At 38.4% G+C, this 16393-nt stretch overlaps 1 protein-coding gene across 1 annotated transcript in view; it reads right to left on the reverse strand.

Moving 5' to 3' along the window:
* Rrp5 (Ribosomal RNA Processing 5) overlaps window positions 1–16393 on the reverse strand; it is a 615569-nt gene that overhangs the window by 58143 nt on the left and 541033 nt on the right. Inside the window, exon 33 of the mRNA XM_090384558.1 lies at window positions 10310–10494. Coding sequence (XP_090240684.1) covers window positions 10310–10494 — 185 coding nt within the window. The remainder of the gene's footprint in view (window positions 1–10309; window positions 10495–16393) is intronic.

The following is a 16393-nucleotide window of genomic DNA, read 5'->3' on the forward strand; positions in this document are numbered from 1 at the left end:
GTTTGCCACTAATTACTGTCTTGTGTCATTTCTGCTTCTTGTGCCTCTGCTACTACTTTCCCGTGACGTTTCCGGTTATGGGTTCCTATGCGATTCACATTCCTTTAGATGTTACTTATCTCCTCTAAACGTTTGTACCAATATTTTTGAGACACCCTGTAGATCCTCTATATACTTTCTCCATGTCTCTTGTTGTTCTTTTGCATCAAGAATGGCATTATCTTTTTCATTTCTGATTGTTTTGGAGCGAATTCCATTACATTTTCTTGTAGGCCCTATCTGTTCATCCATATTGCAAAGGTTTCGATTTCTTGGCATTGTTCTGTCTACCATTTATCTTTTGCTTTTCTGCATTCTCTATTAATTTCCTTCTGAGAGCACAGTAATTATTTTTTCCTTCTTTTGTTTTCATATTTTTGAAGATTCTTCTTTGATTCATCATTTGAAGGATGTCTTCTGTTATCCATGGTTTTCTTTCCGCCTTGTTTCCATTTCCCAGAAATTTATGAGCTGCTTTGTTTATAGTTTCTTTAATGTTATTCCACATCTGGTCAATATTGTTTATCTTACTTTCCATATTTACCTCATTATAGCTGTTTGTAGTATTCTGAAACAGTATTCTTATTTCTTCAATGTTTAGTTTTTCTAGGTTCCATTTATTATGTATTTTCTTTCCATTAATTTTCTTTAGCTTTAGTTCTGTTATCATTTTCACCATTGAATGGTCACTGTCCACATCTGCTCCTGGAAAAGACATGGCTTTTTTTACCTGAGTGCAGTATCTTTGTTTCACTAGAATGTAGTCTAACTGATATCTATGAGAATCTCCAGGATTTTTTCACCTATACCTACATTGTAGTGGTGCCCGAAACCAAGTGTTCGCCACTACAAGACTTTCTTGACTACAGAAATCAATTAGTCGTTGTCCCCTCAAATTTCTTGCTCCTCAAATTTCTAGCCCGAAATCTCCAACAATATTTCCTTCTCTTTTGTCTACCACAACTGCATTACAGTCTCCCATTATAATTATATTATCATTTGATTTTGTTTTTCTCAGAAGTTCTTCTAATTGTTCGTATATCTCTTCTACTGTGTCTTCATCACTATTTGATGTAGGCATGTAAACTTGTAATATTACAATATCAACTGAAGCTGCTGGAAGGTGGGTCGCTATAATTCTGTTACTGATTGTTTCCACATCTGTCATGTATGATGAAAAATGTTTTGACATAATAATTGCAACGCCTCCCTGACCTTTTTCACTTTCTGAATGTATTATTTTATATTCTCTTCTAAGGAATTCTCCTGCGTCTTTCCAAAGGGTTTCAGCCAGTCCAAGGACATCTGGTTTATTTCTTTTCATCTCTTTTAACATTCTCTAATTTTCCAATCTGTAGCATAGTGTACATTCCATGTTCCAATTCCAAAACAGGGATTTCGCTTGCTGATGGCCTGGAAAGCCCCGCTACTTTCCCTGCTGGACCCTACATCACATTGCCTATATGCATTGTTGATCCCAGAATTGCCAGTTACTCTAATTCCTCTTTGACTGCTCATCATTGGTTTTCTTGGGAAACAAAAAAGTAATGCAAGATGGCACAAACGGGGTTAGTAGACTTCCAGTGTGAAATGACAAGTGTACCACACATGTACGTGACATTTCAATGGCACTGAAGATACCTAGGGCAACAACTGGTGATGTGATCTGCAAATGGAAGTGGACTGGTGCTGAAACTGTCATGAAACAACCCAGAAGATCTCTAACGGTAACAGAACATGACAGAAGAGTCCTATAAAAAAATTATCCACTTGGAATGCAGGCTGATGTCACAGTAAGATTACTGTGACATGTCAGCACTAGTACAGTGCACACGATACTACATGATATGGATTCCCACAGTTTTGGGACAATCCACAAGCTACTAATCACCACAACTTGTTATTTGTTATTTGGTTTTTTTTAGGAGCATTAGCAACTGAGGCCATATTGCTCCAGGGATATGAGGTGGTCGTTCCCTGACCTTTCCGCATCCTCCGTATTTGGCGGTCACGGGCTCGAACCCCAGTCTAATCAAGAAGCGTTTGCTATCACCACAACTAAAGCCAGACACCATCTAACTTGGTGTAAGACCCACTGTTCTTCGACAGCAGACCAGTGGAAAACATTGTCATGAGGTCTATCTAGATGTCTAGACAATAATGCTTTGCCTATATTGTAGTAGCATGTTGGGGAAGATACATACCTGTATCACCATGACAATGCTGCATGTCATACTGTTCACAATGTGATGGATTGGTCAGCACAGAGCCCTGACAACAATCCTAGAGATAACCTATAGTATCAACTGGATTGCAGAGCATATGTGAGGAGAGACTGTCCAAAAAAGAGAGCTGAAATGGTTGCCACTTTGAAGACCGAATGGCTGAAAATATTGGAGAATATTTACAAAAAAACTAGCGTAGAGTGTTCAGTGGAGACTAGAGGCAGTCATAAATGGGAAAAGAATGTTTGCGACAGAAGTGCACAGCAGTCATTTTTGGTTTAGAAAGCCGATATCTGTTGTGTTTGGCCCAAGAGACTATTTTGTTAATGGTGCCTTGTAGTTGTCTTTCAATAAGTCTCATATTTTGAGAATGACACGACATGGCAAGATCGTCAGCATACAAGTATGCGTCAACTGTGTTAGGTATGCACTTGGTAATAGAATCAATCCAAATGGCAAAGAATGTGGCACTCAACACTGATCCTTGGGGAACTCCCTCTTCTTGTACATATGCTCGAGATAATGAAGAGTGGAATCGGACCTAAAAGGATCTATTGCCTAGAAAGTTCTTAATAAATTTTTGGAGATGACCCCGAAGTCCAAATTTATGCAAGTCCTGAAGAATCCCATATCGCCAAGTCGTATCAAAGGCTTTTTCTGTCGAAAAAGCCTTTGATACAACTTGGTACAATTTTATAATACAACTTTGATACAATTTAACCTCTGCACCATGACTAGGTGTTCATTTCTCAGGAACGCATTCCGGATATTTGTTTCAGCCTTGATAATGAGATCAAGCGTACATCTTTTTCTCCAGAAACCATACTGACTTGGGCTTAGAATGTTTTGAGTCTCTAAAAACCATGTCAGTCTGGCGTTAATTATTTTTTCCAATGTTTTTCCAAGACAACTGGTAAGAGAAATAGGACGGTAATTTTTGGGATCTGTGTGGTCTTTCCCTGGTTTCGAGAAGGCTAGCACGTAAGAATGGTACCAGCTAGCAGGGTAATACTCCTCTAAGAAAATTCTGTTAAACAGTTGTAAGAGTACAGTTAATGATTCCTCACTTAAATGACAGATCACGGTTTAATAAATCCCGTCGGGACCTGGAGCACTGTTTTTCAATCGTGCAAGTGCATTACGCAATTCATGGTCAGAGGCAGATTATAAGAATGAAGGATGACAGTATTAAAATTTAGTTTGTATTTTTCTGTCTGGGATTTTAGCAATTGAAATGCTGGTTCATATGTGGCAACAGCTGAAAGCGTTTCAAACGTAGTACCTAAGGCATTGGCAATTTCTGTAGGTTCAGAGATTTCTTTCCCTTTTACAAGAAGAACAGAAGTTGTCTGCGAGTATTTACCATTAATTCTTTTTATTTTTTTCCATATTGTAGAAGTATCTGTGGATCTGTTTATGGTGGAGGTATAATGCGCCCATGCTTCTTTTTTACTCTCTCGTCTTATATGATGAGATTTAGCTCTGACTCTCTTAAACTGTAGGAGGTTAGCTGTGGTTGGATGTTTTCGAAAAATATTCCAATATTTGTTCCTTTATTTTTTAGCACTGTTGCATGCTTCGTTCCACCACATTTTTGGATGAAGCCGGATTTTGGATGATGATTTTGGTATAGCAGTCTCGGATGCTTTCATTATTTTATCTGTAATGTAGCTTACTGCAGAGTCAATTGTGTGGGTTGCTATGAAGACAGTATCTAAGTGAGCTATTTCTTGGTATTTAATCCAGTTAGCCTTAGCAAATTTCCAGGTTGTCCTAATGTTACTCTGAGGAGTAGAACTTATACAGAAAGTACAGATGATAGGAAAGTGATCGCTACAGCGAGGGTTATTAGTAACGGTCCAGTCTATGAGAGGAAATATCACTGGAGAGCATATAGAAAGATCAAGAGCAGAGGTTGAGCAGGATGGTAAATGCATGTATGTGTGAGCACCAGTGTTTAAAATTGTCAGGTTATGTTTATCTAAAATTTTTTCAATTATCTGTCCTCTGGAGTCAAGATGTTGAGAACCCCATAGCGGGTGATGGCCATTCCAGTCAACCATAATACAAAAGGGAGCAGGTATTTGCATTACTAAATTATCTAAATCAGCAAAGGTGTATGCATGATTTGGTGATAGATACAATGAAACTAATGTTATTGTGATTCCGAAGGTGACACAGACAGCAATTGCCTCTAAAGATGTTTGCAGGGAGATAGGTCTAGAGGGCACCAAAGAATTCACTATGAGTGCTACTCCTCCATGAGCTAAATTAGATGAGTTTCTATCTTGTCTATACATATTGTAATGCTTAATCGTCATAGATATTGCATTTGTGAGATTTGTTTCTTGAATGCATACTGCAACCGGCTTGTATTCAGATAGGAGATCGTAAAAGTCGTCAAAGTTAGCACGGAGCCCACAACAATTCCATTGAATAACTGTATCCATTGTTTGGTTTTAGCTAGTGTCTGCTAACTTCCGTGAGGTAGTTTGCTTACGCCTGTCTATTTTTCCTTTATTCTTCTTTGAGAAGACTGGTCTGCTTGTGTCAATGTCACCTTCTGGATGAATTTCAAGAAATGTGTCATCTTCATCTGCTTTTTCATCAGTGTCCATGGTATCAGATCTGAATGTGTGTGTATATCAATTCTTTCAGAGCTTTTAGTTTGTACTTTCGGTTACTGATTGGGATTCTTATCAGGAGGTATTGTTACCGGTGCATTTACTTCTTGGGTTGCATATTTGGAGGGAGATTGTTCTTTTAATGAAGTAAGTAATGATTTCGCCCAAACAGATATAGAGATATTTGGAGGGATGGAGCAGTCAGCCTGAGTTGATATTGAGCGTAGCTGTTGAGTAACTGAGGCGTACGTAGATGATTTAGTAGGGATTGCAAAGTGTTTCTTTGCCTCTTGATATGACACTTTGTTCTCTATTTTATATTTCTGAATGTTCTTCTGTCTTTTCCATTGGATACAGTCCTTAGAGAAGGCAGAATGATTTCCATGGCAGTTAGGACAGTTTTGGGTTTCATTATTACAGTCCATGTGTGTGTGTGTGTGTGTTCTTTTGAACCACAAGAAGCACAAGTGACTATACCTCTGCACACAGTTTGCGAATGACCAAATTTTTGGCACTTAAAGCACCGGACTGGGTTGGGAATGTACGGTCGAACATGGCATCTGAGATATCCAGCTTTTATAGTTGAGGGGAGATTTGGTGACTTAAATGTCAATATGACTGTTCGTGTAGGGACAGGCTCTCCATCTTTTTTGATGACAATTCTTTTTGCCTGGACTACATTTTGATTGCTTAATTCAGAGACAAGTTCATCCTCTGATACATTTAGAAGATCCCATTCAGATATTACCCCTTTAGAGGAGTTTAAGGTAGCATGTGGGGGTAACCTTTGTGGGAATTCCACCAAAGGTAGATATTTTCAAGAGTCTTTCAGCATGTCTGTGTTCACTCATCTCCACTAATAGGTCTCCAGATCTTAGTCGCCGAACCATTTTTGGAGGCCCAGCCACATTTTCGAGACATTTCTAAATCAAAAATGAGGAGAGCTTACTCAATGGTTGGTCTGTGGAGGAATGTAATATTAAGAAGAGAGGAGCAGAAAAATCTGTCCCTTCTTTTTTTTGTCTCTTAGCATGGGATTTATTCAAATTATCATGGTTGTCATGTCTACTTGAATCTGGATCAAGAGATCCATAGTAGGACTGTTTCGTGTTGCCCATAGTTGCTCCTTTTAGTCCCGGGAGAGTGGATTTCTTGTCCCAGGCTTCCAGCCCTGCCACGTGGAGGCAGGAGTGGTGCCACCAGTGACCAAGCGATAAGGTTGTTAGTGTTAGTGCGTTAGTAGATTAGTCTTATATACAAGAAGAAAGATGGCTTTCCTTTCTGTTGAGTAAGCTGACTTCTTTACTTTAGAAGAGCAAAATTATATAAATTTGGAAATTAGAAACTAACGTTCAACTACAATCAATTGCTCTTTTAAGAAAATCGCTTTCAAATCAATGAAGAATCGCTAGGCACTCGGGGCCATGGATACGAGGGCGTTCGTGATGACTCAAGAAGTGAGCATCTGTCAACCTCACAAAAGGAGGAAAGAGGGTTGCAAAACTTCGAGAAATTGTGGCAAGAGATTGTCATTTGACCCTCACAATGATGACTGATAAGTTGGACATGAATAAGGAGATGATCTGTAAAATTCTGCATGAAAATTTAGGGAAAAGGAAGGTCTCTGCAAAACTTGTGCTGCACATAGCTTCACAGATGAGTAGAAGCACTGAAGAGTGTCATCATGTGAGGACTTCATCCAAACTTGTCAATACCATCCTAATTTTCTTGAGGTATTGTCACTGGAGATGAGTGTTGTGTGTTTCCATATGACCCAGAAATGAAGTGGCAGAGCATGCACGCATGCAATGGACTTTGAAATCATCACCATGGCCTAAAATATTTTCTTTACAGAAGTCCAGGATCAAGATGATGCTGACCATGATTTTCAACAAAAAGATTGTGATTCACAAGGAATTTGTACCTTAATGATGACGAGAGAGTCAATTCTGTGTTCTATGTCATTTCCAAGGTGAGGCTGTAATTTTGAGAGAAAGGCAGCTGGTTCTTGTTGCACAACAGTGCACTTGTTGTGAAGATATTTCTGATGAAAAGTGACATTGTACAGATCAACCATCCACCCTACTTTCCCAAACTAGCACCAGCAGACTTCTTCCTCTTTCCCAAGGTGAAAACTACCCTCAAAGGAAAGAGATATCTGTAATGAAGGCATCCAAAGAAAAATGTAACCACTGAAACGAACATCATCTTTGGAAGCCTTTGTTAATTATTTTCATAAACTTTTAAACCAATTTTTAGCTTCTTCACTTTGTGTTATTTTTATTACACCAGTCTGGGAACTTTACTGCTATACATTGTGTGTGTGTGTGTGTGTATAACATATCATGTACTGTCATATAGTATACTATGATTAATGTCTTCTACTGCCACTGTTTATATATTTAAGTATTGTTTTAGTGGTCTGTTTTTCTGGTAGTAAGTTATGCTTTCTGGGGTGGGGATAACTCCCCCCCTATTTTAGAGTATCTTTGTTTAAAAATCTTGGCTGACGCTAGCTTATGCACAATACTTTTCTATGACGTTAATTTTTAAAGTAAGTTTCACAATATCATTATATATTAGTCATACTTTTCTTTATTTTAATGTGCGATCTTCTGATTTGATGATTTTTGCAGCTCTGGCGAATGTTAAGTTTTCATTTATATTTAGTCGTTTATTGACTTAGTTGTTATACTAAATTATTTTCTATAAGTAGCATTATAGTTCTAGACAAGCTCTGTGGGTTGTTTTGAATTTTGAATCCGTGGGTTATTTTGATACTTAGTGTCCGTAGTGTTCATGTTCATAACTTTCTGCCATTGTTATACGATACGGAATACCGTAAGGTTTAACGTAAAACTAGATAGTGAAATACATAGCAGTATATCAGAAATCTGTTAGATTAGTATAGTATTATCAATAATACTACTTTATATCAATAATACAAATTTCATTGTTAATTATATTATACTTCGGAATCATGACCCAGACTAGAGAAGCAATGCAGCATTCACAGAATAGCCAAAATTACTCTGGCTAGCAGGAGAACCAAAGGGGGCGATTCTCCCATGTATTACAGTCTAAAACAATGTGCGAAATATTTGCAGACCTGTCTAGAACAGGACATAATCTAGCCAAGGAGGATGTCTTGGTGTGTGCTAGGTGCAGAGACTGTGAAGAAATTAGGCGTCAACTCAGCGCTCTGATGGGTGTCTATGAGAGTTTGAGGTGTAGCATAAATGCCCTCGAATAAATTAATATGACGGGCCCATCAAGCTCTCAGCTGCCCAACTCAACGCCAGAGCTCACTCCTGTGCATCCGGCAACACAGCGGCAATCTCCAAGGCAGAATGCGATGGTCCCATAGAAACTAGTTATTGGAGGTGACTCTATTGTCAGGGAGACAAGGAATATATTATGCAAAAAGGATAGGTGGAACAGGACCAGGGTATGTCTGCCAGGGACAAAAGTTGATGACATTGTAGGGCAGATATCATCTATTAAAGGCTCAAAAGGTGATACTGTTCTACACATTGGCACTAAAAATTCATGAGTTAGGGTTAAATTTGTAAGTGTTTGCAATTCTGCCCAGACACGATAGGAGGGAGTATATGATGAGAGCCTTGTAAATAAATTCGGCCCTGGAGAGATTGTGAAGGCTCACAGGGTAGAATTTTTTTTCAGCATGGTCTGTGCTTGCTAACAGGAGAGACTGCTTCTACAGGAATGGGATACACTTAAATAGAAAGGGGGCAAGAATATTTGCTGATGCTATCGAGGCAGTGTTAGGTGGGTCGGAAAACTTCTAGGTTGGGGGGATTCACAGACTAAAAGATTAATGGGCCACAGGCAGAAGCGAAAGGGATTCATGCACTGCTTCTATTATAATGAGCAGCAGCCTAGAGAGCAAGTTGCTGGGGATTTCAAGTGCTGCTGGGAGTCATCAGGAAAATAATTGAATCACTGGTTAAAGAGGTGATACAGGATCACCTAGACAAGACAGCAGCAATAGTTCAGACACATCATTGGTTTGTTAAGGGGAAGTCTTGTCTGACCAATTTGATTGGATACTATGATGTGGTCACAAAGGAACTGGATGTTAAAAATAATTTTGATTTCATGTACTTGGATTTCAGGAAAGCTTTGGATACTGTTGCACATGGAACACTGCTGTACAAACTGGAGCGGTATGGTATTAAGGGAAAGTTACTGCAATGGACAAAGGGATGTTTGAGTGGGAGATGGCAGAGAGTGGTAATAAATGGACACTGCTCTATGTGGACTAATGTTATTAGTAGAGTCCCCCTGGGTTTGGTGCTGGGGGCATTGTTGTTTTGTGTATTTATCAATGATATCGATGGAGGTATATTTTATGATTTAAATTAGCCCTGGCAAACTTTGGAACGATATTGTTTTGAAGGCAATAAATGTATTCTGTATTCTAATAAACAAAAATACCTTTCCCAAGTTAGGAAACTTCATGACAAATTAAAAAATTGTCTACATCCTAACGATTGGTCTGTATTAAAGACCTCCACAGATTTTCAATGTGAAGCACAAACCTCAGAAATGAAAAACAGACACTAACAAATGGAATACGTTATCGCGAGTTTCAAGACAGGTTCATATGAGTTCAAACACATTGTCATGAGCTTTTGACTAAGCGCATATGAGTTTGTCACTGACCCCCCCCCACACACATATAACGTGCTAACGCAGAATGCTTCAGCTAGTTCGCAAACACCACCCTTGCCCAATGTGCAATGATCCTACATATCAACAGGTTACAAATCTTTCCTGTTATAAGCCATTGCAGGACCACATTTCACTTTTATCCAAAGGATTAAATTATAATTTACCACCTCGCAAGCTACCTTAAAAACAGTGCGTAAAGGAAGGAAAATTGTTTTGCAAAATTTATGTTAAATTCTTTTTAATTTCTGGAGAGTATCATACAGACGTATTCCACACATCATATGGTGGTAAACTTCTTTAGTTCTTTTACAAATATTGAAATCAACATAGAACTTATTGACCATCACACCTCTGGTTTATACTATCATATTCCCTCTCTATATAACTTCTCAGATTCATCACAAAACAGGAATCCATATAAATGCATCCTACTTTCCACAAGAAAGACCCAATAATTCATAAAAAAAAAAAATAAATAAAATAAAAGTCAGGACAGCAATAGAGCATGTAAAAGTCATGAGCACTATCAAAGGAATGCATGTAATCTATTTTATTAAGTCGTTTTTTTTTGTTAAAGTAGACAACCATCTGAAAAAGAAAACCATAATTTAAACTTTAATATTTTGACTGATATATTCTTTTACTTGTGAGAGTAATAAAATCATTCACCTAATACTATACTTAAGCATTCCACATGTTATGTGCATTTCAATAAATATATATTACCTGAAAGCAATAGTTTGCAGCCCTCTGTAAGCTATTTCTCTGGCCTCATCAAATTTACAGTGTTCAGTTAAAAATGCCATATAATGCAACCATACTATAGAGCTATTAGGTGATGCCAAAACTAATCGTTCAAAGTCATCAAAGCAAGATAATTTGAAATCTGTATGAAGATATTGCTGTTCAGCCTGAAATATAAAAATAAGACATGGGTAAGAGAGAAAAGTAATTTATTTACTTTTTCTGGAATGGGGGTGTGCAGAGGAATTTTATCATTATTATTATTTTAATTTTTTTTATTTGTTATACAAAATCAGAATACAAGAAATGAGAGAAAGAACTGGCCAGACTTTTAAAATTCTGGTGGATAAAGGATTTATAATCTGAATTTGAAACTGAAAAAGTTAGTGGATTGGTTAGCTGTTTGTCTTTCTGGTGTGTCCTCTGATCCAGCAGATATTGATATCATAATTGGTTTGCATAATTTTTGACACCCTCAAGAACCTTTACTTGGTCCTTGAGGATGTTGCAGACATTTTCTCAGATAACCCAAGCTGCGCTTGCTACCTGAGAGTCTAAATCGCTGATAGAGCTGACATTTGGATAGCACTCAAATTATGTCCAGTGGACATAATTTCGACGAGGTCCGGTCGGTCTGTGCCATGATGGTGGGACTGATAGTAACCCTGGGTATAACCCCCACGTGCAAGCCCTGAAAAACGGCACCTAGCCCACAGTGGATGACCACCCAGGTGTGAACCAACGTAAGCAGGGGTTGGGGATGTGGTGCCCGCACCACACATAGGAATGCCATTCCATGTGTTACCAGGTAATACTAGAAGGTAGATGACCAGTGCAATACCACCACCACTTTGCTTATTGAAAGCCCGATGTGATGGAACCCATGTTTAGTCTCCAGAGCAAAGCTCCAGTAAACCCTCCGTCATGCAGTACGATTTATGTCTTTTGAGGTTATGATGGACATCATGGCGAGATTCAATCTTCCTTACGTTCAAGGGTACAGCTCTCAAACAGTGGTTGCAGGGGGGCTGCCAGCTAGTATACTAGACCGAACCAATTGGTATCATTCTAGGAGGCTTCTAAATCAGCTAGTGTACAATCTCATTGCCTCTACACTTCCACATAGCGACTGAAGGGAGTACGAGTAGTGTGTATGTGGGGGGAGCAATGTCGAGGTCACGTTATGTCTAGGATCTGGCCAGGGGCTCAACATCTGGTGAGTATGTGCTTGGCACACCCAGGGTCCTGAGCTGGATATCATCATTCTTCTCTTTCTTGGTGATTCCCTTCTACTTCTGACTCTCTCTCTCTCAGGGTAACGCGGGAATTTTTCTTTTGGCTGGTGCAGCATAAGCCTCAGGCTTCCTTGCATGATGTAGCTAATAATAATAATAATAATATTAGACACACTGAAGCAGAACCTCCTCGCACTCAGCAAGAGACTACACCGATACAAAGAGAGCTTCTAGAGGAAAATAAACAACCAAATCATCGATGAGGACCAACAAGGCTTCTACAGGAAACTGGATGAAGATGAGAAAGCAGGAAATGGACCACCCGAGAAGAAGACGATCGAAGAGTTCTGGGGAAATATCTGGAGCAGTCAAGTAAGACATAACAGCAAAGCACCCTGGATAGAAGTAGAATGGAAGAAAATGAAGGACATACAAGAGATGAAAGATTATACATAATTAATAAAAATTTCATATAGAGAAACAAATAGTTTAACACATTCACTGCTCCTTGAAGGCAAATATGCACCTTCGGATTCTAATCCATTTGGAGGAGGGAAACCACACTACTTTTAAAACTTTTCCTTCCAATTTGACAGAAGAAAAACTATATCTTTTCGTCAAGCAACCTTCACTGGGGAATGATTAATTCAGTCATAATGAGCAGAAAGCCTAAAAATATTACTGCCCTTTCCAACCCAGACCACTCAATCCCAGGTCGAAACTATCGGCAGAAAAGCCAGCAGTGAAAGTTTTAATCATGGTATAAATGCTGTGATGAGATTTTCTCTGATATACTAAAGTTTTGGAAATCTTGCATTTTTTAAAGTTTAATGGCTTAAAAAACAAAGGGTTTCCAAAACTTTTGTATATTGTGGCTTTTGTTGTGTCCCTAACATAAAAATTATCTTATTATTATTAATAATAGCCATATGGTGCAAGGAAGCCTGAGACTTATGCTGCACTGGCCAAAAAAAAAAATTTCCCTATTACCCTGAGAGAGAGAGAGAGAGAGAGAGAGAGAGAGAGAGAGAGAGAGAGAGAGAGAGAGAGAGGTAGAAAGGAATCACCAAGAAAGAGAAGAATGATGATATCCAGCTCAAGACCCTGGGTGTGTCAAGCCCATACTCACCAGATGTGGGGAGGGCACGCATCCATGTGTAGTTGATATTAGAATTGTTCTTCCTGAAAATGAGAGCCAAAGAGATACAGGTGAACTTTAATGAAATTTCAGACAGTAAACATTGTGAAAAATGTGGAAATAGGCACCTTCCATATTAAAATGATACCTAGTGATAGTTTAGAAGAAATCTAGCTATTGGATTAGGCACAAAACCTGAATTAGGCAAAACTAAACATTTAATTTCTGCAAATCTGCCACACTGTCCATTCATTGCTCCAGGACCTAACTTGAGGATATGCAGGCCCTAGGCAAAAGTATTTTTGGAGCCCCTGTAAAAATGTTTATTATGCAATGACATTTAATGTTTTTGGATTAATAATAATAATAATGATAAATGGATAGGTTTAGTGCCGTTTTGTGAAGTCACGGCACCAATGGTGCATTCCAATACAAAATATGGGGTTGCATGTTATTGTCATGTATAATTTTGGGGTCATGGGTAGGAAAAAGTTGGGACCCACGGGTTAAAGTCCAATAATGCCACTGGTGTATACAAGCATCCACACACAAGTAGCAATAACTCAGTTTGTGCACTTATCTAGACTCCAGCGGACTCACCGATGGCTAAAGCAAAATTGTGTAGAATGAAAACTAAGATAAGTTTCTGGAAGAACAGTTGGCATCTCCTTATCTGTAGTTTTAAGGTTCTTGCAGAGGCAGAGGGCACTATGGTAGAATTTTGTGTTTTTTTGAATTGTATATAAAAAAATTTATCCCATGATTCAAGGGGGACCGGGCACAAAGCCTATGGGTAAGATAGGCCGAGCATTGCTTCAACCAGCGGCAACAAACACAACATCCATTGCTTCAGCTTTTATGATATACAGTATAAGGATAACCTATGTGATATGTATAAATAAATAAATGATTGCTGGTTTCCTCTTGATTCCATTTAACTGAAATTTGGGAAGGTTTAAAAATTTGTTCTAAAAGAACTAAATATAGATTTTATGAAATCCATCCACTGGAAGTTGAGTTATCATGTGAGCACAGAAAGAATGAAAGAAAATAATAATTGCCAGATTTCGAAAAATCCTTTTTTGGTCTCTTTCCAAAAGACTGAAATATAAAATATCTTGAAAACCTCTCTTCTGAGAGTTGTTATGTGCAGATGGATGGACATAGTGAAAACAAGAGGTACATTATGCATATATGTTAATGCACTTGTAAGACACCACAATGGCTAGGTGTATACACTCAGATAATGAACTCAGTGGGTTTGCTTGCAGATACTATGGATAAAGGTAGAAATTTTCATAGTTAATTTTGTGACATTATGCAACTAGGTAGTAATGATGCATCTGCATCATTATTCTAACGTCTCTTATTGTGAAATCCTTCATGAGTTGCCCTCTGTATACTTCAAATAAGTAACACTTCCCCATTAGTGAAGGCTACTGTTACTTATTTTCAGTTGAATACCAAGACTACTACTACTACCTAGTCATACTGTCACTCAAAGTGCATGTACTTATGCAGTCTGACACATGACAAATTGGCTATCTACATATTTTATACACAGAGCAATAAAAGTAATAAGTAACATATACACCATTTTGTCAGGACACCATTTTGTCAGGACTGCAAATTTATAACTAATTAAAACTATCAAATTGAAAGGAACACAGCATCAGAAACTTGCAAGGCTATCAAATTGCCAGGAACACAGCATCAGGAACTTGAAAGGCTATCAAATTGCCAGGAACACAGCATCAGGAGTCAAAGAGATGTTTTCTTCATCTTTCCCTTGATAAGCAATTTATTAAAAGGGATTTACCAATCCCCAAGGTTCATGGATAATGTCCATCAAATGAATACCAAAACTGGTAATTTTCACTGATCATACTGCGAAAACCAGATTACAAACCAACTTTTTAGCTTCACAGGTATCTTCCTAGTGGGATTGTTACAAACTAAATACTTATACCAGTGTGTGTGGTTAGCTTTTATATTCTACAAAAAAAAAAAAAAATTAATTAAAAAAAATAATAAATAAAAAAAAATAAAAATAAATAAAGAATTTGTGTGTGGTTTAAAATATTTCTCTTGTACAGTATTATTATTCACTTTTCGGAAATGCTGTTGGGACGTCAATTGCATATCAATTGCAAACTAAAATATTGGTGTAAAAACATAATGAACTCATAATGAAAAACTCCATAAGTAGTGTAAAGGCATCAATTTAATTGTATCTCATATTGTGACTACCTTCACAATGAGTTACCATGTATTGCACTACCTCAGATATGAAATTTTCTGAGCAGTGCAGACAGGCTGCCAGAGCACGTCATGGGGTATTGTCAATAATATACAGGAATTTTGCTAGTATGTAAAAGGAGGTGATTATCCCTTTGTATAAGGCAACAGTCAGGCCAAGCATTGAGTACTGTGTACAGGTCTGGAGGTCACATTTTAGGAAGGATGTAGAGTTGTTGTTTGGTTTTTAGGAGCATTAGCAACTAAGGCCATATTGCTCCGGGGATATGCGGTGGTCATTCCCTGACCTTTCAGCATCCTCCATATTTGGTGGTCACGGGCTCGAACCCCACCCCGGTCAAATCAAGAAGCGTGTGCTACACACTGCTGCTCCTGCCTACTTGGCTACGGAAGCACTGATGTAGAGTTGCTTGAGCGAGTACAGAGAAGGGCAACAAGATTGGTGAGGGGAATAACGGGGTGGGCTTAAAAAGAAAGTCTTAATTTCTGCAAGTTGTAACGTCTGGAGACTAGGCACCTATGAGGTGATCTGATTGAGGTGTATAAGGCTTTGACTGGGTTGAACAGGTTCAATTCTGATGGGATTCTGCCTCTTGCTCAGATTACGAATCTGAAGGGACATAAATTCAAATTGAGGAAAGACAGTTATAGATGTGCGGAATTTTCCTTTAACTAGCGGGTAGTTGATTGCTGGAACAAACTTCCATCTGTTGTTGTGGAAGTTGATAGCTTAAATAAATTCAAGGACAAACATTTAGAGGGAAAGGATGTGTGAAATGTATTTTTTTTTTTTTTTTTTTTTTGGCTGATGCTACATAAGCTTTCTTTTCTTGCACCACATGCCTCTACTACTACTAACTCGAATACTAGTAGCAGTGCAGTCTGCAAGAGTAGTTCATGGTGTCTTGTGAATGATATACAGGAATTTTTCTATCAGGGATAAGGAGGTGATTATCCCCTTGTATAAGGTCATGGTCAGGCCACACCTTGAGTACCGTATACAGGTCTGGAGGCCTCATTTTAGGAAGGATGTAGAGCAGCTGGAGAGAGTACAGAGAAGGGCAAAAAGATTAGTGAATGGAACAAAGGGTTGCTCTTACAAAGAAAGGCTTAAGTTTTGCAAATTACAGTGTCTGGAGACTAGGCACCTGCGAAGTGATCTGATTGAGGTGTACAAAGCCTTGAATGGGTTGAGCATGCTCAATGCTGATGGGATTCTTCCTCTTGCTCAGAATAATTGCCTGAGAGGATATAAATTCAAATTGAGGAAAGACAATTGTAGGATAGATGTGCAGAAGTTTGCCTTTAGCCAGCATGTGGCATGGTTGATTGCTGGAACAAACTTCCATCTGTCGTATAAGTTGATAGCTTAAAGAGATTCAAGGCAGAACTAGACAAAAATTGGAGCGAGTGGATGGGTAAAATTAGATTTTT

Source organism: Mastigoproctus giganteus, chromosome 11 (genome assembly GCF_048544385.1).
Source record: "Mastigoproctus giganteus isolate SK-2022 chromosome 11, ASM4854438v1, whole genome shotgun sequence".
Classification (NCBI taxonomy): Eukaryota; Metazoa; Arthropoda; class Arachnida; order Uropygi; family Thelyphonidae; genus Mastigoproctus; species Mastigoproctus giganteus.